Consider the following 22,552-nt stretch of genomic DNA (forward strand, 5'->3'; position numbering starts at 1 on the left):
TCCATGGGAACACGTGTCCCAGCTTTGCTCTGACCTGTGGGGCTGTGGGCAATGCAGTGTGTGGGGCTGGGGAATGAGCTGAATCTCCCTTAATCAAATGCCATCATTAGGACTCTTGGCTGTCTCTTTGAGTTTTTCTTCCAAACTGTGAGCTTCCCTCCAGGATGCAAACCTGTCCTGTAGCACTTTAGCATTATCTGAATTCCCCATGCAGAAGTGCAGAGATGCTATGATGGAAGAAATGCAGTTCGGTTTGTGAAATGAGCCGTGTGTGTCCTGGGATAGAAGTGGGGTGCTGAGACCTTAGAAAATGGTGAGACATGTCGAGGTCTGAGGTGGGTCCCTCTGCTTTCAGCAGTGCCTGGTGGTTTTTCAGGGTAACATGGCAGTGTGATCACCATCTCAGAAAGGTGCCAGCCCAGGGCAGCTGGAGCAAGACAGAGGGACAGAGCAGCTGCCCTCACTCTGCACTGACCCACAGGCATCCTCTGGTCTCGCAGGACTTGCTCTGTTCTCCCTGAGTGCAGCAGAAATGCTGAGGGTTTCTGACACCCACAACACTCTTCAGGGTGGGAGGGCAGAAGGAGCTGTAGAAACGCCAAACCTCTCAAAGTCAGTTTCTCAGCCCTGCGGGTACAGATGATGACAGTCCCTTCTGCAGCAGGAGCGGTTCCATCTGACAAAGCTGAACCCCAGGACTGGCCCCTGCCCCACCCCATCACACAGGCTCAGGCTGACTCCTCAAGAGCCCCTGGGCAGAGACCCTGCTCTTCATTGCACACTCATCAAGCACCGACCAGGGCTCCAGCCAGGACGTTCTCCTGGAAAAAGAAAAGGGTCTCTTTGTGGGAGGGTCTGTGGGAAATGGCTTTGGTTTTTCCCAGAGAAGTCTCATCTAAACCGTCACTGTTTTTTCCTCCTTGCACAGGTCCTCATGCCCACAGGCAGCAAATGTGCAACAGCAGCTCCATCACCCAGTTCCTCCTCCTGGCATTCACAGACACACGGGAGCTGCAGCTCTTGCACTCCTGGCTCTTCCTGGGCATCTACCTGGCTGCCCTCCTGGGCAACGGCCTCATCATCACCACCATAGCCTGTGACCAGCACCTCCACACCCCCATGTACTTCTTCCTGCTCAACCTCGCCCTCCTCGACCTGGGCTCCATCTCCATCACTGTCCCCAAATCCATGGCCAACTCTCTGTGGGATACCAGGGTCATTTCCTTTGCAGGATGTGCTGCCCAAGTCTTCTTTTTAGGTTTCTTGTTTGGTGCAGAGTATTCTCTTCTCACTGTCATGTCCTACGACCGCTACGTTGCCATCTGCAAACCCCTGCACTACGGGACCCTCCTGGGCAGCAGAGCTTGTGTCCACATGGCAGCAGCTGCCTGGGCCACTGGGTTTCTCAATGCTCTGCTGCACACGGCCAATACATTTTCACTGCCACTGTGCAAGGGCAATGCCCTGGACCAGTTCTTCTGTGAAATCCCCCAGATCCTCAAGCTCTCCTGCTCACTCTCCTACTTCAGGGAAGCTGGGCTTATTGTGGTTAGTTTCTGTTTAGGATTTGGGTGTTTTGTGTTCATTGTGGTATCCTATGTGCAGATCTTCAGGGCCGTGCTGAGGATCCCCTCTGAGCAGGGACGGCACAAAGCCTTTGCCACGTGCCTCCCTCACCTGGCCGTGGTCTCCTTGTTTGTCAGCACTGCCATGTTTGCCTACCTGAAGCCCCCCTCCATCTCCTCCCCATCCCTGGACCTGGTGGTGTCTGTTCTGTACTCGGTGGTGCCTCCAGCAGTGAACCCCCTCATCTACAGCATGAGGAACCAGGAGCTCAAGGATGCCCTGTGGAAACTCATATCTTAGTGTTTTCTGAAGCAATAAACTGCTCATCTCCTTCTACATAGCAGTTTTAATGTAACTAGTTACAGGTCCAGCCTCCCATCTGTATTTTCTCTCATTATTAGCCTTTTTTTAAATTGTGATAACATTTTCATCCCCTTTCTAATTCACTGTCTGCTTTTCTTTTATAACCCCTGGCTGTGTAAATGAGGAGCCATGATCTTTGTGTATTTAAACAAAATAAAGCATCCTGTAGTGACTTGTTTTTCAATATATATCCTTCCTGCAAGGCCTGTTTGGAGCTGCAGGGATAGTTCCTGTGTGCATGGGAGGAGGGGAAAAGAGTCCAGCCTGGCAGCCCTGCCAGGGAGCACCAGCGCTTGGCCTTCCAGAGCTGTTCTCGTTCCACTCCCACACTCTCCTTCTCATCCCTTGTGTTGGTGCAAGGCCTGAGTGCTCTGGCAGCCTGGTCACTGTCCTGCTGTGTGTGAGTCCTGTGAGCGCAGGCAGGGACAGGCCATGGGCACTGCTGTGACAGAGCTGGCCTCAGAACGGCCTTTCCAGAAAGAAAGGTCATCTCCTATGGTCAGGGCCTGAAGGTTTAGCTCTTCTTCCAAGCTTCTCTGCAGAACATGCTGAAGTGACATGCAGATGCAAACAGCAGGGTACAGCTGCACAGTGTGTGTGTGCAGGGCTGGGCACTCAGCAGTGTCCTCTCACAGCCAGGCCTCCTGCCAGAGACCTGCAGGACCAGCAGAGCAGGGGCTGGGCTGTGCCCCTGTGCACAGGACACCCCACGGAAGCTGCCCCAGGGCATCGTCATGGACTGGCCCCTCACAACCTCCCTTTCCAGCACTGGGCTGTCACACCAGATTGAGAATTTTTTCCTGAATGAGTAGGTCAGAAGTCCATGTTTGCATTGTTCAGATGAGATATGGGCATGCACATCATGTACATGAGGTGAGATGAACACGAGTGAGCAGAAATGCCATCAGCTATTCCTGGGAGTGCCAGGAAGGCCTGTGGGACAAACATCGAGGTCACTCACATTGGGAGTAACAGCCCATGGGAAACAACCCACTGGGATCTTCTTCCTTGAACTGAGGTCCCGTGTCCATTCCTCATGACGTGGGACATCTCAGATGACCGCAGAGCAGGGTGACACACCACAGGGCTGAGGTGTCTCCCGTCCTTTAGGAGTGGCAACAGGAGGCCAGAGGGACACTGTGACTCCTGCCTCTGTGTGTAAAAGGGACAGACTCTGTCTCTGAACATCCCTGGGTGCATAAGGAGCCCACGAGGCCGGCTCAGATGTGGACACCTGACAGAACCTGACATTTCTGTGTGTGACTCCAGGAACAAACGCCACTGGCCCAGGCAGATCAATCTCACGTGCTCCTGTCTGCTATGTCATCCTTACCTGTGAGTCTGAATTGTGGTCTGAAACCTGCCAGAGCAATCAGAGGGGTTCTGAGGTCCTTGGAAAAGGCAGTTGTCAAACCTGTCTTCAAGAAGGGCAGCAATGAGAACTGTGAGAATTACAGGCTGGTCAGCCTGTGTCCTTCCATGGGAAGGGAGTGGGACAAGTCCTCCTGCAGCCATGTCCAGGCACTTGGAAAACAAGAAAGGGATTGCTGAACCCAAATGGGCAGGGAAAGAAAGGCATGTTCTATACATGGAATTTCACAGGGTGTCAGACGTGGTTTCCCATGGTGTCCTTAAAGTGGGATTGGTGCTCTCTGGGCTCAAGAAGTGAATGCTGGGTGGGAAGCTGGCTGGATGATGAAGGCCAAATGTCACCAGTGGTACAAAGCCCCCCCTGCAGTCAGTTACCAGTGGAATCCCTCAGGGACCAGCACTCGGGCCAGCACTGGTGAATGTCTTTATTCTCCCCCTGAATGAGGTGACGGAGTGAACCTTCAGCTCCTTTGTGGATGGTGCAAAGCTGGGCAGAGGCCTTGGACAGCCTCACCTGGTTCACCCTGCCCTGAGCAGGACAGTGAGACAAGAGGATGTTCAAACCTGAGTTAGTCTGTGATTCAAGGAATCTTCCTCTTGGAAAGGTTTTGGAAGACAGAATAGGTGGAGGAACAAGACAAAAAAAAAGGAAAAAAGAGGCAGAGGAGGAGACCTAAAAGGTGACAACAGAAACAGAGCAGTTCCTATGAAGACTGTTTCTCTACTCAAATTGTTAGCAGGAAATCTCTAATCAGCTCCCCAAACTCCCTGTTTTGCTCATTGGCCCCCTGGGATTTACATCACATTTCTTTACATCAGATTCTGCATGGAAGTTTGCACCTGATTGTTGCAGGTTCTTTGCAGGAATTAGTTCATGTTTCCTTAGAGAACTGGATTAAACAGGCACCGGGGGAATTTTTAATTAGAGGAAACAAAGAAAGGAGAAAAAAAAGAAAACACAATAGAACTTAATGATGTTTCTCAGTTCTATGGTTAAATTAAGTAGTTTCCAGTGAGGTCCATTGCCATAATTGAGTCGCCTATAGGGAGTACGACAGCAACTGCTGAAAGACGTTACCTGCCTGAAGCTCAAAGCAGGGAGAGAGCTGAGAGGCTCTGAACGAGCAAAGAGTGAGAGGAGGAAGAACCTCTGGGGAGCAATGGAAAGTGCAAATGTCCAGACAGGCTTCTGAAGAGATGACTTCAGACATGCTGAGATGATTAAGGACAGGTAGAAACTCCTGGATGTTCAGGGGGATTTATACACATCATGATAGACAGAATTCTGGCAATGCAAGCACAGGGAAAGGTCAATGTTTCAACTCCCACACTACATATACATTCTGAAAATTCATATTTTAGCAGTATAGAAATTTCACAGACATTTTATTGGAAATATTGAATTATTTCATCTGATTAAGAAAGTGTGGAATTTTTTGTTCTTGTTGTTGTTGTTGGTTTGGTTTGTTTTTTCAGTTTTGAGGGGAGTTCTCAGTTTTTCAGGATGAGCTCCATGGTCTCACTATAAGCACCCAGTGCAAACCTCGAGAGGCCCCAGTATACCTGAGGTGTTTGCCTGGACTGGCAGGTATCAGACAAGACTGATAAAGACATGTCACTTCCATCATTTACATCTAGTATTCAAGACTTCTGTGCTTAATTAGAAAAGTTTCAGCACTGTAGGCAAAGAGGCAGGTACATGAAGAGCACTGAGAAGAAGTGATAGAAGAATTATCCAGTTGGTATCACGGAATCATAGAATCGTTTCAGCGGAAAGAGACCCTCAGGATCATCGAGTCCAACCATAATCTGACTCAAGCACTAAACTATCTCCCTTAAGAACCTCATCTAAACTCCTTTTAAACACCTACAGGGATGGTGACCTCGTGACTTCCCTGGGCAGCCTGTTCCAATGCCCAACAACCATTTCCAAGAAGAATTTTTTCCTAATATCCAATCTAAACCTCCCCTGGCACAACTTGAGGCCATTTCCTCTTGTCCTATCACTTGCTACTCAGGAGAAGACACAAACACCCTCCCTGCTCCAACCTCCTATCAGACTGTTATAGACAGTGACAAGGTCTCCCCTCAGCCTCCTTTTCTCCAGGCTAAACAGCCCCAGTTCTCTCAGCCGCTCCTCCTAAGACTTCTTCTCCAGCTTCTTCACCAGATCCATTGCCCTTCTCTGAACTTGCTCCAGAACGTAAAGGTCTTTCCTATAGTGAGGGGCCCAAAACTGAACACAGGATTCCAGGTGGGGCCTCACCAGCACTGAGGACAAGGGGATGAGCACTGCCCTGGTACTGCTGGCTGTGCTATTCTTGGTGCACGTCAGGATGCTGGTGGCCTTTTTGGCCACCTGGGCACACGCTGGCTCCTGTTCAGCTGCTGTCAGTCAACACCCACAGATCCCTTTCTGTCGGTCAGCTTTCCAGCCACTCTTCCCTGAGCCCGGAGCCTTCACGGGGTTGTTGTGACCCGAGTGCAGGACCCGGGACTTGGCCTTGTTGAACCTCAGACAACTGGCCTCAGCCCATCAATACAGCTCGTCCAGATCCCTCTGTATGGCCTTCCTACCCTCCAGCAGATCAACACTCCTTCCCCTGCTGTGCTGTGCTTTGCTTGGTGGCCAAAACAGCTTTGAGAACACGCTGACATTTTTGTTGTTGCTGAGCAGTGCTGGCACAGCCTCAAGGCCTTCGGTGTTTCTCAGTCTGCCCCAAAAACAAGAGGGCTGGATGTGGCTAAAGGGTGGGAGGGGACCAAGCCAGGACAGCTGACCCCAACTGACCAAAGAGATATTCCACACCATATGGCATCAAGGTCAGCAACCTCATACAATTGTTCTCAGTCCATCATTTCATCCGGTCGAGATCCTTCTGTGTGGCCTTCCCACCCTCCAGCAGATCAACACTCCCACCCAATTTGGTGTCACCTGCAAACTTACTGAGGGTGCACTCGATCCCCTCGTCCAGATCATTGACAAAGAGATTAAACAGAACTGGCCTTATACTGAGCCCTGGGAACACCACTCGTGACCGGCCGCCAACTGGGGTTGGCTCCGTTCACCACAGCTCTTTGGGCCCGGCCCTGCAACCAGTTCTTTATCCATCGCAGATACACCATCCAGGCCATGAGCTGCAGCTTCTCCAGGAGATGCTGTGGGATACGGTGTCAAAGGCTTCACTGAAGTCTAAGTGCACAACATCCACAGCCTGTGTGGTGGATTCGCTCCCCCACGACAGACTTTCCCTCATCTGCTAAGCCGGTCACCTTGTCACAGGAGGAGATCAGGTTGGTCAGGCAGAACCTGCCTTTCATAAAGCCATGCTGATTGGGCCCGATTGCTCGTCTCGTATGTGAGACCTCCCAGTCCTTTCCCAGCCCTGTTCCTGCTGTTGGCCTGTCCCCTGCAGGGGCACAAGTGACTCACAGTCCCCTCCACAGCCATTGGCTTCCTACTGGACTGTGAGTTCCTGAGACACAGCTGAGCACATGACATCGTACCCAGCCATTGCCCTCCTTGTGCTCCAGTGTGTGAGCAGGTAAAACTAAGCTGGTTTCATCAAATGTATCTAATAGATTTCCTATCAAGGGTTTGAGTGGAGAAACGTTCCTCAGAGGAGCTGCTGTATTTACACTGGGGCATTTTATGTCTCTGCTTCTGCCTCTTTTTCTTTCTTCTTCCTCTGTCTATTCTGACATGAAAGAGCTCTCCAAGAAAAGATTCATGGAATCCTACAATAACGCAGGTTGGAAGAGACCCCTGAACACCATCTCTGTCCCACTGACCTTTATGGCACCTGAAGGAAGAGCTGATAGCATTTGTGCTCCCTTGGGTTCATCTTACCACATGCACACAGTGGACAGGCACATGATGTGTATGCTTACAACTCATCTGTACAATGAAAACATGGAATCATAGAATGTCCTGAGTTGGAAGGGACCCACCAGAATCATGGAGTCCAATTCCTGTCTCTGCACAGGACAACCACACAGTTCACACCGTGTGTCTGAGGGCTTTGTCCAGTCTCTTCTTGAACACTGTCAGGCTTGGGGCCGTGACACCTCCCTGGGGAGCCTGTTCAGTGTCCAGCACCTCTGGGCGAAGAACCTTTTCCTCATGTCCAACTGAACCTCCCCTGGCACATCCTTCTTACATTCCCTTGGGTTCTGTCACTGGTCACCACAGAGAAGAGCTCAGTACCTACCCTTCCTTCTCCCCTTGTGAGGAAGCTGTAGCCACCGTGAGGTCTCCTTTTAGTGTTTTCCTCAGCTCTGATGCTGAGAAACCCCTTGGTTTGCTTTCTGAAGCAGAAAGGAGAAGCCATGAGCCCCAGGCAATGGGGCTGCCCCTCACACACAGCTCAGGGCTCTTCCTGGGACTGTGGGATGTGGGTGTGCAAGGCCGAGGGAAGGACAACACTGGTACAACACCTTCCAGCTTCCCCATGGGGCTGCAAGGAGGCAACGAGGCCCCAGTGCCATGAGGACAACGTGTCTTCTCCCAGGCCTCAGTGGCAGAGACAACTGCCATGGCCAAGGGGACAGAGACCTGGGTTCTGTTGGTCCCTTCCAGCCTCACCAGCGCCCTTTGCCATCTCCATCACAGGCTGTTCTACACGGTCCTACACCTGTGCCTCTTTCCCTGCAGGCTGCAGACACCCATCTGCTTCCTCTCCTTGTTCAAATTTGTCAAATATCTTTTTTAGTAACAATGTGAAGTGAAAAGCACTCCTCACTGGAACTGCTGTATTTATGTTGACACCTTATATATCTCCTCTTCTGCCTTTTTTTTTTTTTTTTACGATTCCTCTACCTATTCTCTCTCCAGAAACCTCTCCAAAGCAATTATTATTCCAAATCACAGAATACCTCAGGTTTGAAGAGAGCCCTTGTCTCACTCATCTTGTCTCACTCTCCTGCTCAGGGCAGGGTGAACCAGGGGAGGTTGCTCATGGCGCCCACCCAAGTTTTGCATCATCCACAAAGGAGCTGAAAGTGCACTCTGTTACATCATAGAAGGGGAGAATAAAGATGTTCAACAGTGCTGGCCCAAGTGCCGGTCACTGAGAGATGACACTGATAACTGGCTGCACGGAGGACTTTGTACCACTCATGATATTTGGGCTTGATGGTTCAGCCAACTTCCCACCCGGCATCCACTTCTTGAGCCCCATCAGCACCACTCTGCCCAGAAGCACACCATGGCTGAGGCCTTGCAAACGCCCTGCACACAACATGCCTTTCTTGCCCCTCTCCATTGGGGTTCAGCAATCCCTTCCTTCACGTTCCTGGAAATGGCTGCAGGATGACATATCCCATCCCCTTCCCAGGGAGGGAGGTAGGGTGGCCAGCCTGTTATTCTCCCAGTTCTTAGTCCAGCTCTTCTTGAAGATGGCTTTGAGGTCTGCGTTTCCTAAGGACCCCAGAACCATTCTGGTGTCTATGGCACTTTTGAGAGCACAATCCAGAATCACGGGCAAGGGCGACATAGCAGACTGGAGCACTTGCAATGAGCCTGTCCAAGGCAGCTGAGATCAATCTCACTGGGCCACTGGGGTTTGTTCCTGGAGTCACACACAGAAATACCAGGGTTCCGTCAAGCATTGACATCTGAGCTGGCCTCATGGGCTCCTTCTGCACCCAGGGATGTTCAGAGACAGAGTCTCTCCATTTTACACACAGAGGTAGGAGTCACAGTGTCTCTCAGGCCTCCTGTTGCCACTCCCAAAGGACAGGAGGCACCTCAGCCCTGTGGTGTGTCACCCTGCTCTGCACTCATCTGAGATGTCCCACGTCATGAGGAATGGACACGGGGACCTCAGTTCAAGGAAGCACATCCCAGTGCTGCATTCAGGTGGTTTCCCACGGGATGTTCCTCCCAATATGAAGTGACCTCAAGACCTTGTCTGTGCCACAGGCCTTCAGGGAACCCCAAGGAATAGTTGATGGTGTTTGAGCTCACTCGCGTTCATGTCACCTCACGTACACGATGTGCGTGCTCACATCTCATGTGTACAATACAAACTTGGACTGCTGACCTACTCATTCAGTGTCTCTCCATGGAGGGAAGAACAACCTCTGTGAGCTGGGGAGGGAGGCCAGTGCTGGAAATGGTGGTTGTGAGGGGCCAGTCCATGGCGATGCCCTGGGGCAGCTTCCATGGGGTGTCCAGTGCACATGGCACAGCCCAGCCCCTGCTCTGCTGGTCCTGCAGGTCTCTGGCAGGAGGCCTGGCTGTGAGAGGACACTGCTGAGTGCCCAGCCCTGCACACACACACTGTGCAGCTGGACACTGGTGTTTGCATCTGTGGCCACTTTCGTGGGCAAGTTTTTGAGAGAAGGTTTGTAAGAAGACCTAAGCCTTACGGCACTGCCCTGAGGAGATCACTCGTCTTTATAGAAGTACTGTTACAGAGGCCAGCTCTGTCACAGCAGTGCCCATTGCCTGTCCCTGCCTGCACTCACAGGACTCACACACAGCAGGACGGTGACCAGGCTGCCAGAGCACTCAGGCCTTGCACCAACACAAGGGATGAGAAGGAGAGTGTGGGAGTGGAACGAGAACAGCTCTGGAAGGCCAAGCGCTGGTGCTCCCTGGCAGTGCTGCCAAGCGAGAGCTCTTTCCCCTTCCACCCATGCACACAGGAACTGTCCCTGCAGCTTGAAAAAGGTCTTGGAGTTCGGATGTCAGCAGAAAACAGTTTGCCGGAGAGCCCTTTATTTTGCTTAAACACAGGGAGCATGATTCCTCATGGACACAGACACTCACTGAGAAAAGAAAAGCAGGCAGTGAACTAAAAATGGAATTACAGTATTATCATAAGAGAAAAACACAACTAGAGACAAAAAATACTGCACACAGGATGAACCTGCAATGAGTTAGACTATAACTCGTATGTAGAAGAAGACAGAGACAGTTTATAGCTTCGGAAGAAATCCAGTCATCAGTTTCCACAGGGCATCCTTGAGCTCCTGGTTCCTCATGCTGTAGATGAGGGGGTTCACTGCTGGAGGAACCACCGAGTACAGAACAGACACCACCAGGTCCAGGGATGGGGATGAGATGGAGGGGGGCTTCAGAGAGGCAAACATGGCAGTGCTGACAAACAGGGAGACCACGGCCAGGTGAGGGAGGCACGTGGCAAAGGCTTTGTGCCGTCCCTGCTCAGAGGGGATCCTCAGCACGGCCCTCAAGATCTGCACATAGGACAGCACAATGAACACAAAACACCCAAATATTACTAAGAGAGTAACCACAGAAAGCCAAACTTCCCTGAGGGAGGCATCTGAGCAGGAGAGCTTGAGGATCTGGGGGATTTCACAGAAGAACTGGTCCAGGGCATTGCCCTTGCACAGTGGCAGTGAAAATGTATTGGCCGTGTGCAGCAGAGCAACGAGAAACCCAGTGGCCCAGGCAGCTGCTGCCATGTGGACACAAGCTCTGCTGCCCAGGAGGGTCCCGTAGTGCAGGGGTTTGCAGATGGCAACGTAGCGGTCGTAGGACATGATGGTGAGCATAGCATACTCTGCTAGTATCAAGAAGGCAAACGAAAAGAGCTGTGCAGCACATCCCGAGTATGAGATGTCCCTGGTGTCCCATAAAGAATTTGCCATGGATTTGGGGACAATGCTGGAGATGGAGCCGAGGTCAAGGAGGGCGAGGTTGAGCAGGAAGAAGTACATGGGGGTGTGGAGGTGCTGGTCACAGGCTATGGTGGTGATGATGAGGCCGTTGCCCAGGAGGGCAGCCAGGTAGATGCCCAGGAAGAGCCAGAAGTGCAAGAGCTGCAGCTCCCGTGTGTCTGTGAACGCCAGGAGGAGGAACTGGGTGATGGAGCTGCTGTTGCACATTTGCTGATGAGCATGGGGCACTGTCACAGGAGCAAAAGACAGTGATAAGTTAGGGGAGACTTCTCTGAGCAAAATCAAAGCCGTTTCTCACACACCCTCCCCTGCTCCACACCCCTTGTCCTTTTCCAGACCTTCCTTCGGGTCCGTGGCTGAGCCCTGGGTGCTGCTGGCTGGAGGTGCCGTGAGGAGCAGGGCCTGTGCCCGCTGGCTGCCCAGGAGTCAGCCCTGCTCTGCAGCAGGGGTCATGGAACGGGGGGCAGGCGACACACCTGGGGTTCAAAGTTGTCATCTGAAACTGCTGCTGGTGCAGAAGGGCCTGTCAGCATCTGCACAGTGACAGAGAATGAAACAGGATGGTAAAATGAAATTTGAAAGGTTTTTTTACAGCTTCAGAGAATCACAGCATCACAGAATGTTAGGGATTGGAAGGGACCTTGAAAGATCATCTAATCCAATCCTGCAACCCCCCTGGGGAGTGTTCTCATGTGTCAGAAACCCTCAGCATTTCTGCTGCACTCAGGGAGAACAGAGCGAGTCCTGCGAGACCAGAGGATGCCTGTGGGTCAGTGCAGAGTGAGGGCAGCTGCTCTGTCCCTCTGTCTTGCTCCAGCTGCCCTGGGCTGGCACCTTTCTGAGATGGAGGCTGATCACACTGCCATGTTACCCTGAAAAGCCACCAGGACTGCTGAGAGCAGAGGTTTGCAGGCTGCAAAAAAGGACGGGTCAGACTAAGTCAGATGTGTCCAGCCAAGGTGATGCTGCTGCTGTCCATGGGCAGAGGGGTGGCTGAAGGGATGTTACAAGGCCTCTGGCAGATCGGCTGATCACTCAGACTTGCACTTCAGGAGTCTCAGTGACTTGTTAAAACTGGAGAGCTCCTTTTTCATTTATCCTGTCCTCCATCCCCCCACTCCCCAAGTCTTGGAATAGGAAACTGAAAGGACAGACTTGGGAAAACTCCTTATCTTTGTAGTAATACCTGTATAGATCTTCTCCTAGAAACCTCCTATTGGAAGAGCAGCCCTGACCAACGGAGAACCCAGCAGCAGAAGGACGCTGCCCTGCCGGGGGTCGCTCCTTCCCCCCACAGCTTCTCCCCTCAGTGTTGTTGGGATCTCCCCGGGCAGGCTGAGCGCTGACCCTGGCAGGCGGCAGAGTCCCTGCCCCGGCACAGCCCTGGGGTGCAGGGACCCTGCTCTGCAGGACAGCCCTGGGCACTCCTGCCTGCACATTTACATTTACACCCCACAGCCATCCTTGGCAGAACACAGCATTCATGTCTTGTCACTCTGACGGTGCAGAAGGCAATCCCTGCACTGCAGCACATCCTCTTCCTTTGCATCAGAGAATCTCTGAGAGTTTTACTTACGTCTCTTGCAGGCTCTGCAATGTGACAGCTTTCTGAGATCCTACCATGATCTGCAGATGCAATGCCCTACAGCCACAGGCATCATATCTGCGAAGATTTCTCCCACAGTGATCTCTCAGCATCCTCCCACCCCAGACTGCATTTCCGCTCTCTCCCTGGTTCCTCTGCCCTCGGTGCTGCAGGCAGAGCCCTCAGCCCTGCTGCGCTTTGCAGAGGAGCTGCTCCTGGGCAGAGCTGTCTCTCTGCAGCGCTGCCGCTTGCCATGAGCTCCCTCTGTCCCAGGAGCCCAGCCCAGCTCAGCAGCACAGGAGCAGCCCAAGACGCTTTAATGACCCCTCTGGTGGCTTTGGTGCTGAGTCCATGAACCTCAGTCTCTGAGACGCAGTAGAAGAAACCTCTCAAGAAGTCAAAAGTCAGATTCAAACTCCAAAGTTTCTTGTAATGTTAATGGGTCCCACTGAGGAACATTACTGAGGAAATGACCCCAGGGTCTGGTTAGAGAAGAAAACTGGAGGTTGAGACGACAAGTCAGGACAAGCAGGGTGAAGGTCTCTCTGATGCTGAATAAACCTGGTTTTCTTTCATTAATCAAAGGGCCAAGCCCTGACCCCCAGCCCTGGGAAGGCAGATCCTGTCCCTCCCACGTTGCCCAGGGCCCTTCCTGGGACAGTGTGATGTGGGGCTGTGCCAGGCCAAGGGCAGGACTATGGTCCCACACCTCCCAGGTTCCTGGCTGGGGACAAGGAGGCCATGAGGCCCCTGTGCTGTAAGGACAAGGTGTCTCCTCACAGGCATCAGAGCTGGAGACAACAGCCATAGCCAAGGGGAGAAGGAGCTCATGTCTGTTGGGGCTTTCAGCCTCTTTACATCCCTTGATCATCTCCACGACAGCCTGTCCTATGCTGTGGCATCCCCTGCACCTCTTTCCCTGCAGGCTGGACACATCCCCCCTGCTGCCCCACCTTGCTCTTGTCTGAGCATCTTCCTTCCTTTGCTGATCTCTCTCCATCCTCCCCAGCTGTTCCTTGAAGCACAAAGCCTTGGGCTGATGCAGACTCCCTCTGGGTGACCTGCTCCACCACAGCACTGCCCTTCCACTCACATTCCTTGCTGCTCATGTCCAGCCTGGACCTCCCCAGCTGGATGTTGTGCCATTATTTCTTTCTCGTGCTGTTTCCCACTATGAAGAAAACCTCCACCATCTCTGAAACCACCCTTCCAGCACTCTCAGGCTACTCCTACACTGCTGCAGCCTCCCCAGCGCTGCTGGGCCAGAGCAGCCCAGGTCCCTCAGCATCCCACACCATGTGCACAAGGTCCTGAACCCTGCCTTGGCACAGCCCTGCACTCTCCAGTTCCTCCCTGCTTCTCCAAACCGGGAGCCGCACACTGGCACACACCCGTGTGTGTGGGGTCACACCAGTGCTGAACCGAATGGGATGAGAACTCCAGGTGTCTGGGTCCCCACGCTCCTCCTCATGCAGCCCCGTGTGCAGCTGCCGTGTTCATGGTGAGCGTGCAGCACGGGCTTGTGTGGCGGCCCTTGTAGTGCCCAGGCCCTTCTCCTCAGGGTCACTGCTCAGCGTGTCAGGTCCTGCTCTGTTCTGATGTATGGGGTTGTTCTCCTGCCCTGATAAAGAACTGGTTATTTTTCCTTTTAAAACTTCAGAGATTCCTGATGGTGGAACCCCAAATTTCTCAAGGTCTGGACTCTCCCTGGACTGCTGCAGCCACGGTCCCTCCAATTCCAGCGAGGGCAGGGACCGCTCGCCCGGGGAGCCCCCGGTGCCCCCTAAAGAAAAGGGGCCCTGGCCTCCAGGACTCTCCTGAGCCCAGAAAGTGGCCACTAAAATGGCAGCAGTAGCAGGGTTCCATCCAGAGTTTATTCAAGAAAAAAGAAATAATTTCCAATTTCCCTAGCACAGTCTTTCAGTGCTGCTTTCTCCTCCTTATGCTGGTGCCTCTCCCTGACTGCTGTGCCCCACTTTCAGTGGCACCAGATTGTTGGGGACTGGTCATGTGCCCCCACAGCCCCAGGGCTTTGTCATTGTGGCCACACTCACAAGGGAAAACCCATTTTGTCACTCCCCACATAAAGGAGCTCCATACATCCAAGCAACTTCTTCACTCTGAGGGAATCCCACTGCTGACCCTTCCAGCCCGTCTCTCCTGAAAAGCCTGTACCCAGCCATTGCAGCACCCCAAGCTGTGTGACTTGTCCCACCACGCCTGGTGGTGACTCCATGGGTGTCAAACAGCACAGGCTGCAGCTTGTCCTGGCTGTGCCCTTGGCTCAGGGCATCAGTGCACAGTTGGGCTGTGGCACCTCAGCTGTAGCACCCGGCCAAGCTCTGAGAGGCTTAGGGAAATCTGGTTGGTCTCAAGAATCCAGGTCCCCATGTGTGCAAAGGTTTGACTTCAGAGCAGAGCAATGTCACAGTGCTTGGCAGATGGAAAGTTAGGGCTGAAACTGGGCAACAGGAGAGTGAGCAAGCCCTGCTGTCCCCAAGGCCAGAGAGAAACAGGGCTGGCAATGACAGACCTGGAAGGAAACGTGTGTTTTGTCAGTGGCGTCTCTGCTGCCCCTGAGGTACTTGGGCACTGATCTCTAGGAATGACAAGGTGCTGCTGACAGGCCCAAGGTGACAATGGTTTGTCTGTTCCTTGATTGTGTTATCAAGGGGTTGAGAACAGGGTTGTCTCTTTTTTTCCAGGCTAAACAGCCTCAGGTCCTTCAGCCGCTCTTCATAAAACTTGTGCTTCAGACCCTCACCAGCTCTTTTGCCGTTCTCTGAACTTGCTCCGGCACCTCATGGTCTTTCCCTTTGCGAGGGGGCCAGAGCTGAACAGAGGATTCGAGGTGGGGCCTCACCAGTGCCCAGTACACGGGAAGGTCACTGCCCTGGTACTGCTGGCTGTGCTATTCTTGGTGCACGTCAGGATGCTGGTGGCCTTTTTGGCCACCTGGGCACATGCTGGCTCCTGTTCAGCTGCTGTCAGTCAACACCCGCAGATCCCTTTCTGCCGAGCAGCTTTCCAGCCACTCTTCCCTGAGCCTGGAGCCTTCATGGGGTTGTTGTGACCGAAGTGCAGGACCCAGGACTTGCCCTTGTTGAACCTCAGACAACTGGCCTCAGCCCATCAATCCAGCTCATCCAGATCGCTCTATATGACCTTCCTATCCTCCAGCAGATCAACACTCCTTCCCTGCTGTTCTGTGCTTTACTTGGTGGCCAAAATAGCTTTGAGAACACGCTGACATTTTTGTTGTTGCTGAGCAGTGCTGGCACAGCTTCAAGGCCTTCGGTGTTTCTCAGTCTGCCCCAAAAACAAGAGGGCTGGATGTGGCTAAAGGGTGGGAGGGGACCAAGCCAGGACAGCTGACCCCAACTGACCAAAGAGATATTCCACACCATATGGCAGCATGGTCAGAAACCTCATACAATTGTTCTCAGTCCATCATTTCATCCGGTCCAGATCCCTCTGTATGGCCTTCCCACCCTCCAGCAGATCAACACTCCCACCCAATTTGGTGTCACCTGCAAGCTTACTGAGGGTGCACTCGATCCCCTCGTCCAGATCATTGACAAAGAGATTAAACAGAACTGGCGCCAATACTGAGCCCTGGGAACACCACTCATGACCGGCCGCCAACTGGATTTGGCTCCGTTCACCACAACTCTTTGGGCCCGGCCCTCCAACCAGTTCTTTATCCATTGCAGATACACCATCCAGGCCATGAGCTGCAGCTTCTCCAGGAGATGCTGTGGGATACGGTGTCAAAGGCTTTACTGAAGTCTAAGTGCACAACATCCACAGCCTGTGTGGCGGATTCACTCCCCCACGACAGACTTTCCCTCATCTGCTAAGCCGGTCACCTTGTCACAGGAGGAGATCAGGTTGGTCAAGCAGGACCTGCCTTTCATAAAGCCATGCTGACTGGGCCCGATTGCTCGTCTCGTATGTGTGACCTCCCAGTCCCTTTCCCAGCCCTGTTCCTGCTCTTCCTGGGTAGGGGCTGTGGGTACTTTGGCAGAGCTTCTTTCCCAGCCACGTTCCTTCTGCTGGGCTGTCACCTCCAAAGACAGAACTGACCCCACAGTCCCCTTCACAGCCACACGCTGCTTACTGGATTAGGAGTTACTGAGACACAACTGACCTCATAATACCACACCCATCCATCCCCCTCCGTAGCACGCAGGACCCAACCAAGACTGAAGTGTGTTCTACATGGTCCTACACCTCCCTTCTTTCCCACAGGCCCTAGACATCCATCTCGCTTCCTCACATTTTTTCGAATTTGTCAAATATATTTCCTACTAACAATGTGAGTGAAAAGCACTCCTCGCTGGAACTGCTATACTTATATTAACACTTCTATATCTCCACTTCTGCTTTTTTGTTTTTACTATTCTTCTACGTATTTTCTTCCAGAAACCTCTCCAAGGCAAAAAGTATTTCAAATCACAGAATAAGATTTGAAGAGAGCCCTTGTCTCACTCATCTTGTCTCACTCTCCTGCTCAGGGCAGGGTGAACCAGGGGAGGTTGCTCAAGGCCTCCACCCAGGTTTGCACCATCCACAAAGGCACTGAATGTGCACTCTGTTACATCATGGAAGGGGAGAATAAAGACATTCAACAGTGTTGGCCCAAGTGCCAGTCACTGAGAGATGACACTGGTAACTGGCTTCATGGAGGACTTTGTACCACTGGTGATATTTGGGCTTGATGGTTCAGCCAACTTCCCACCCAGCATCCACTTCTTGAGCCCCATCAGCACCACTCTGCCCAGAAGGAGACCACGTCTGAGGCCTTGCAAACACCCTGTACACAACATGCCTTTCTTTCCCCTGTCCATTTGTGTTCAGCAATCCCTTCCTTGCCCTTCACGTTCCTGGAAATGGCTGCAGGACGACATGTCCCATCCCCTTCCCAGGGAGGGAGGTAGGGTGGCCAGCCTGTTATTCTCCCAGTTCCTGTTCCTGCTCTTCTTGAAGATGGGTTTGAGGTCTGAATTTGCTAAGGACCCCAGATCCATTCTGGTGTCTATGGTACTTTGGACAGCACAATCCAGAATCACAGGCAAGGGTGACATAGCAGACTGGAGGACTTCCAATGCGCCTGTCCAAGGCAGCTGAGATGAATCTCACTGGGCCACTGGGGTTTGTTCCTGGAGTCACACACAGAAATGTCAGGGTTCCATCAAGCATCCATATCTGAGCTGGCCTCATCGGCTTCTGATGGACCCAGGGATGCTCAGATCCTGTTCCTTTTCAACACAGAGGCAGGAGTCACAGTGTCCCTATGGCCTCCTGTTCCACTCCCAAAGGATGGGAAACACCTCAGCCCTGTGGTGTGTCACCCTGCTCTGCACTCATCTGAGATGTCCCATGTCATGAGGAATGGACACGGGACCTCAGTTCAAGGAAGCACATCCCAGTGCTGCATTCAGGTGGTTTCCCACGGGATGTTCCTCCCAACATGAAGTGACCTCAAGACCTTGTCTGTGCCACAGGCCTTCAGGGAACCCCAAGGAATAGTTGATGGTGTTTGTGCTCACTCGCGTTCATGTCACCTCACGTACACGATGTGCGTGCTCACATCTCATCTGTACAATACAAACTCGGACTGGTGAACAACTCATTCAATGTCCATCCATGGAGGGAAGAACAACCTCTGCGAGATGGGGAGAGAGGCCAGTGCTGGAAATGTTGGTTGTGAGGGGCCAGTCCATGACGATGCCCTGGGGCAGCTTCCGCGGGGTGTCCAGTGCACAGGGGCACAGCCCAGCCCCTGCTCTGCTGGTCCTGCAGGTCTCTGGCAGGAGGCCTGGCTGTGAGAGGACACTGCTGAAGTGCCCAGCCCTGCACACACACACTGTGCAGCTGTACCCTGCTGTTTGCATCTGTGGCCACTTACGTGGGCAAGTTTTTGAGAGAAGGTTTGTAAAAAGACCTAAACCTTGAGGGCCTGCCCATAGGAGATCACCTTTCTTTCTGGAAAGGCTGTTGTGAGGCCAGCTCTGTCACAGCAGCGCCCATTGCCTGTCCCTGCCTGCACTCACAGGACTCACACACAGCAGGACGGTGACCAGGCTGCCAGAGCACTCAGGCCTTGCACCAACACAAGGGATGAGAAGGAGAGTGTGGGAGTGGAACGAGAACAGCTCTGGAAGGCCAAGCGCTGGTGCTCCCTGGCAGTGCTGCCAGGCTGGACTCTTTTCCCCTCCTCCCATGCACACAGGAACTGTCCCTGCAGCTCCAAAAGGCCTTGCAGGAAGGATATAGTGAACATGAAGTCACTACAGGACCCTTTATTTTGTTTAAATACACACAGATCATGGCTCCTCATTTACACAGCCAGTGGTTATAAAAGAAAAGCAGATAGTAATTTAGAAAGGGGATGACGATGTTATCACAACAAAAAAACCATCAATAACAACAAAAAATAGAGATGAGAGGCTGGGCCTGTAACTAGTTACGTTAAAACTGCTATGTAGAAGGAGATGGACAGTTTATTGCTTCAGAAAACACTAAGATATGAGTTTCCACAGGGCATCCTTGAGCTCCTGGTTCCTCATGCTGTAGATGAGGGGGTTCACTGCTGGAGGCACCACCGAGTACAGAACAGACACCACCAGGTCCAGAGAAGGAGAGGAGATGGAGGGGGGCTTCAGGTAGGCAAACAAGGCAGTGGTGACATAGAGGGAGACCACGGCCAGGTGAGGGAGGCACGTGGCAAAGGCTTTGTGCCGTCCCTGCTCAGAGGGGATCCTCAGCACAGCCCTCAAGATCTGCACGTAGGAGAGCACAATGAACACAAAACACCCAAATCCTAAACAGACATTAACCACAAGAAGCCCAAGTTCCCTGAGGGAGGCATCTGAGCAGGAGAGCTTGAGGAACTGTGGGATTTCACAGAAGAACTGGTCCAGGGCATTGCCCTTGCACAGTGGCAGTGAAAATGTATTGGCCGTGTGCAGCAGAGCATTGAGAAACCCAGTGGCCCAGGCAGCTGCTGCCATGTGGACACAAGCTCTGCTGCCCAGGAGGGTCCCGTAGTGCAGGGGTTTGCAGATGGCAACGTAGCGGTCGTAGGACATGACAGTGAGGAGAGAAAACTCTGCACCAAACAAGAAAAATACACAGAAGACCTGGGCAGCACATCCTGCAAAGGAAATGACCCTGGTATCCCACAGTGAGTTCACCATGGATTTGGGGACAGTGATGGAGATGGAGCCCAGGTCGAGGAGGGCGAGGTTGAGCAGGAAGAAGTACATGGGGGTGTGGAGGTGCTGGTCACAGGCTATGGTGGTGATGATGAGGCCGTTGCCCAGGAGGGCAGCCAGGTAGATGCCCAGGAAGAGCCAGAAGTGCAAGAGCTGCAGCTCCCGTGTGTCTGTGAACGCCAGGAGGAGGAACTGGGTGATGGAGCTGCTGTTGGACATTTGCTGCCTGTGGGCATGAGGACCTGTGCAAGGAGGAAAAGACAGTGACAGTTTAGATGAGACTTCTCTGGGAAAAACCAAAGCCATTTCCCACAGACCCTCCCACAAAGAGACCCTTTTCTTTTTCCAGGAGAACGTCCTGGCTGGAGCCCTGGTCGGTGCTTGATGAGTGTGCAATGAAGAGCAGGGTCTCTGCCCAGGGGCTCTTGAGGAGTCAGCCTGAGCCTGTGTGATGGGGTGGGGCAGGGGCCAGTCCTGGGGTTCAGCTTTGTCAGATGGAACCGCTCCTGCTGCAGAAGGGACTGTCAGCATCTGTACCCCCAGACCTGAGAAACTGAGTTTGAGAGGTTTGGCGTTTCTACAGCTCCTTCTCCTCTCACAGCCTGGGGAGTGTTGTTGGGTGTCAGAAACCCTCAGCATTTCTGCTGCACTCAGGGAGAACAGAGCAAGTCCTGCGAGACCAGAGGATGCCTGTGGGTCAGTGCAGAGTGAGGGCAGCTGCTCTGTCCCTCTGTCTTGCTCCAGCTGCCCTGGGCTGGCACCTTTCTGAGATGGAGGCTGATCACACTGCCATGTTACCCTGAAAAGCCACCAGGCACTGCTGAGAGCAGAGGGACCCACCTCAGACCATGACATGTCCCACCCTTTCCTCAGATCTCAGCACCACATGTTTAGCCCAGGACACACACGGCTCATTTCACAAACCAAACAGCATTTCTTCCATCATAGCATCTCTGCACTTCTGCATGAGTAATTCAGATAATGCTAACGTGCTATAGGACAGGTTTGCATCCTGGAGGGAAGCTCACAGCTTGGAAAAAAAACACTCAAGGAGACAGCCAAGAGTCCTAATGATGGCATCTGATTCAGGGAGACTCAGCTCTTTCCCCAGCCCCACACACTGCATTGCCCACAGCCCTACAGGTCAGAGCAAAGCTGGGACACGTGTTCCCATGGACACAGCTGCAGGAAAGGACCCACAAGATCAGGCTGTGACTCTGCAGCTGAAACTCCCATCCCCAGAGAGCCTGACAGCAAGAACCAGATCACACCAACAGTGACCCAGAGCAGTGGAGCAAGAAGGAAACTGCGGTGAGGGTGGGTGTGAGAGAGGCCAGGGCAGAGGCAGCCGGGCACTCCGACAGCGTCACCCTTCCCCAGCTGTGCAGCCACCTCCCACACACCAGCATTGCCGGGCAGCTGCTCTCAGCCCCTGTGCTCTGCAGAGGGAACTGGAGCTCTGGCTGCACAGGAGCTGCTTCATGCCTTGGAGCCCCCGGCCCTGAGGGCAGAGGCTTTGCTGGGTGGGAGAGGAGGCGAGGGGGCTGCTCACAGGAGGGATCTGCACTGCAGGGATCATACGGAATTTTCTGTGTTCTCCCTCTGATAACAATGCCAGTTTTATTTTCCTGTCATTTCTGATCATTTCCCTGCTGCCTGGAGATTCTCCCCATGGGAGGTGTTTCCCTGTCCATGTCTCTTCCCTGTCAATGCTCACAGACCCCATCCCACCCTCTGTGCCCTCACTCCAGCCCTACAGATCCTGCCTGTTCACAGGGCACTGCCTGGGGGCATCTTCCTGTTTGCAGGTTGGAAAACAGGACAGGTCAGACTAAGGCTGATGGGTTCAGCAAGATGTGATGCTGGTGCTGTCCACAGGCAGAGCAGCAGCTGAAGGGATGTTATGAGGCTTCTGGCAGATGTACTGGTGACTCTGAGTTGCAGTTCAGGAGTCTCAGTGACTTGTTCAAGCAGGAGAGCTCATTTTCCTTTTCTCCTTTCCTGTGCCCCCCGAACCCTCGGGATAGGAAACAGAAAAGACAGGCTCAGGAAAGCTCCCTATCTGTCTGGTAATCCTTGCATTGATCTTCTGCTTGAGGCATCCACTTGGAAAAATCCTGGGGGTGATCTGGAGCTGTGAGCAGCTCTGATCCACACAGCATCCTCTCCACAGCAGAAGCACCTTTCCTGCCCTGATAGGGGTCGCTCCTTCCCCGCACAGCTTCCCCCCACAGCACCATGGGGATCTCCCCCGGGCAGGCTGAGCGCTGACCCTGGCAGGCGGCAGAGTCCCTGCCCCGGCACAGCCCTGGGGTGCAGGGACCCTGCTCTGCAGGACAGCTCTGGGCACCCCTGGGTGCTCACCCAGCTTCACAGCTGTTCAAAATTGCCTGACAAGAGCCCCCTCCTTACAGATCCCTCAAGCTGTGCCTGTGCTAACTTTAGGAGATGCCTCCCGGAGCTACAGCTGCATTGCCCTGCACACAGAGACTTACCATGGCAAGGGCTGCAAAGATTTCTCCTCGAGTGAGCTCTCAGTCATCCTCCCAGTCCTGACCACCTTTCATCTCTCTCTGCCTTGCTCATCTCCTGAGATCCCCAGGCAGAGCCCTCAGCCCTGCTGCGCTTTGCAGAGGAGCTGCTCCTGGGCAGAGCTGTCTCTCTGCAGCACTGCCGCTTGCCATGAGCTCCCTGTGTCCCAGGAGCCCAGCCCAGCTCAGCAGCACGGGAGCAGCCCAAGGCGCTTTAATGACCCCTCTGGTGGGTTTGCTGCTGAGTCCATGGACCTCAGACCCTG

At 53.2% G+C, this 22,552-nt stretch overlaps 1 protein-coding gene across 1 annotated transcript in view; it reads left to right on the forward strand.

Moving 5' to 3' along the window:
- Positions 1 to 1,332: 1,332 nt before the first annotated feature.
- The window catches only part of LOC136001060 (olfactory receptor 14J1-like), a gene marked incomplete at its 5' end in the record, with an annotated part of 38,899 nt that continues 17,679 nt past the window's right edge, over positions 1,333 to 22,552 (forward strand). Inside the window, one exon of the mRNA XM_065655108.1 lies at positions 1,333 to 1,794. Coding sequence (XP_065511180.1) covers positions 1,333 to 1,794 — 462 coding nt within the window. The remainder of the gene's footprint in view (positions 1,795 to 22,552) is intronic.

Source organism: Caloenas nicobarica, chromosome 37, assembly GCF_036013445.1.
Source record: "Caloenas nicobarica isolate bCalNic1 chromosome 37, bCalNic1.hap1, whole genome shotgun sequence".
NCBI classification, from domain to species: domain Eukaryota; kingdom Metazoa; phylum Chordata; class Aves; order Columbiformes; family Columbidae; genus Caloenas; species Caloenas nicobarica.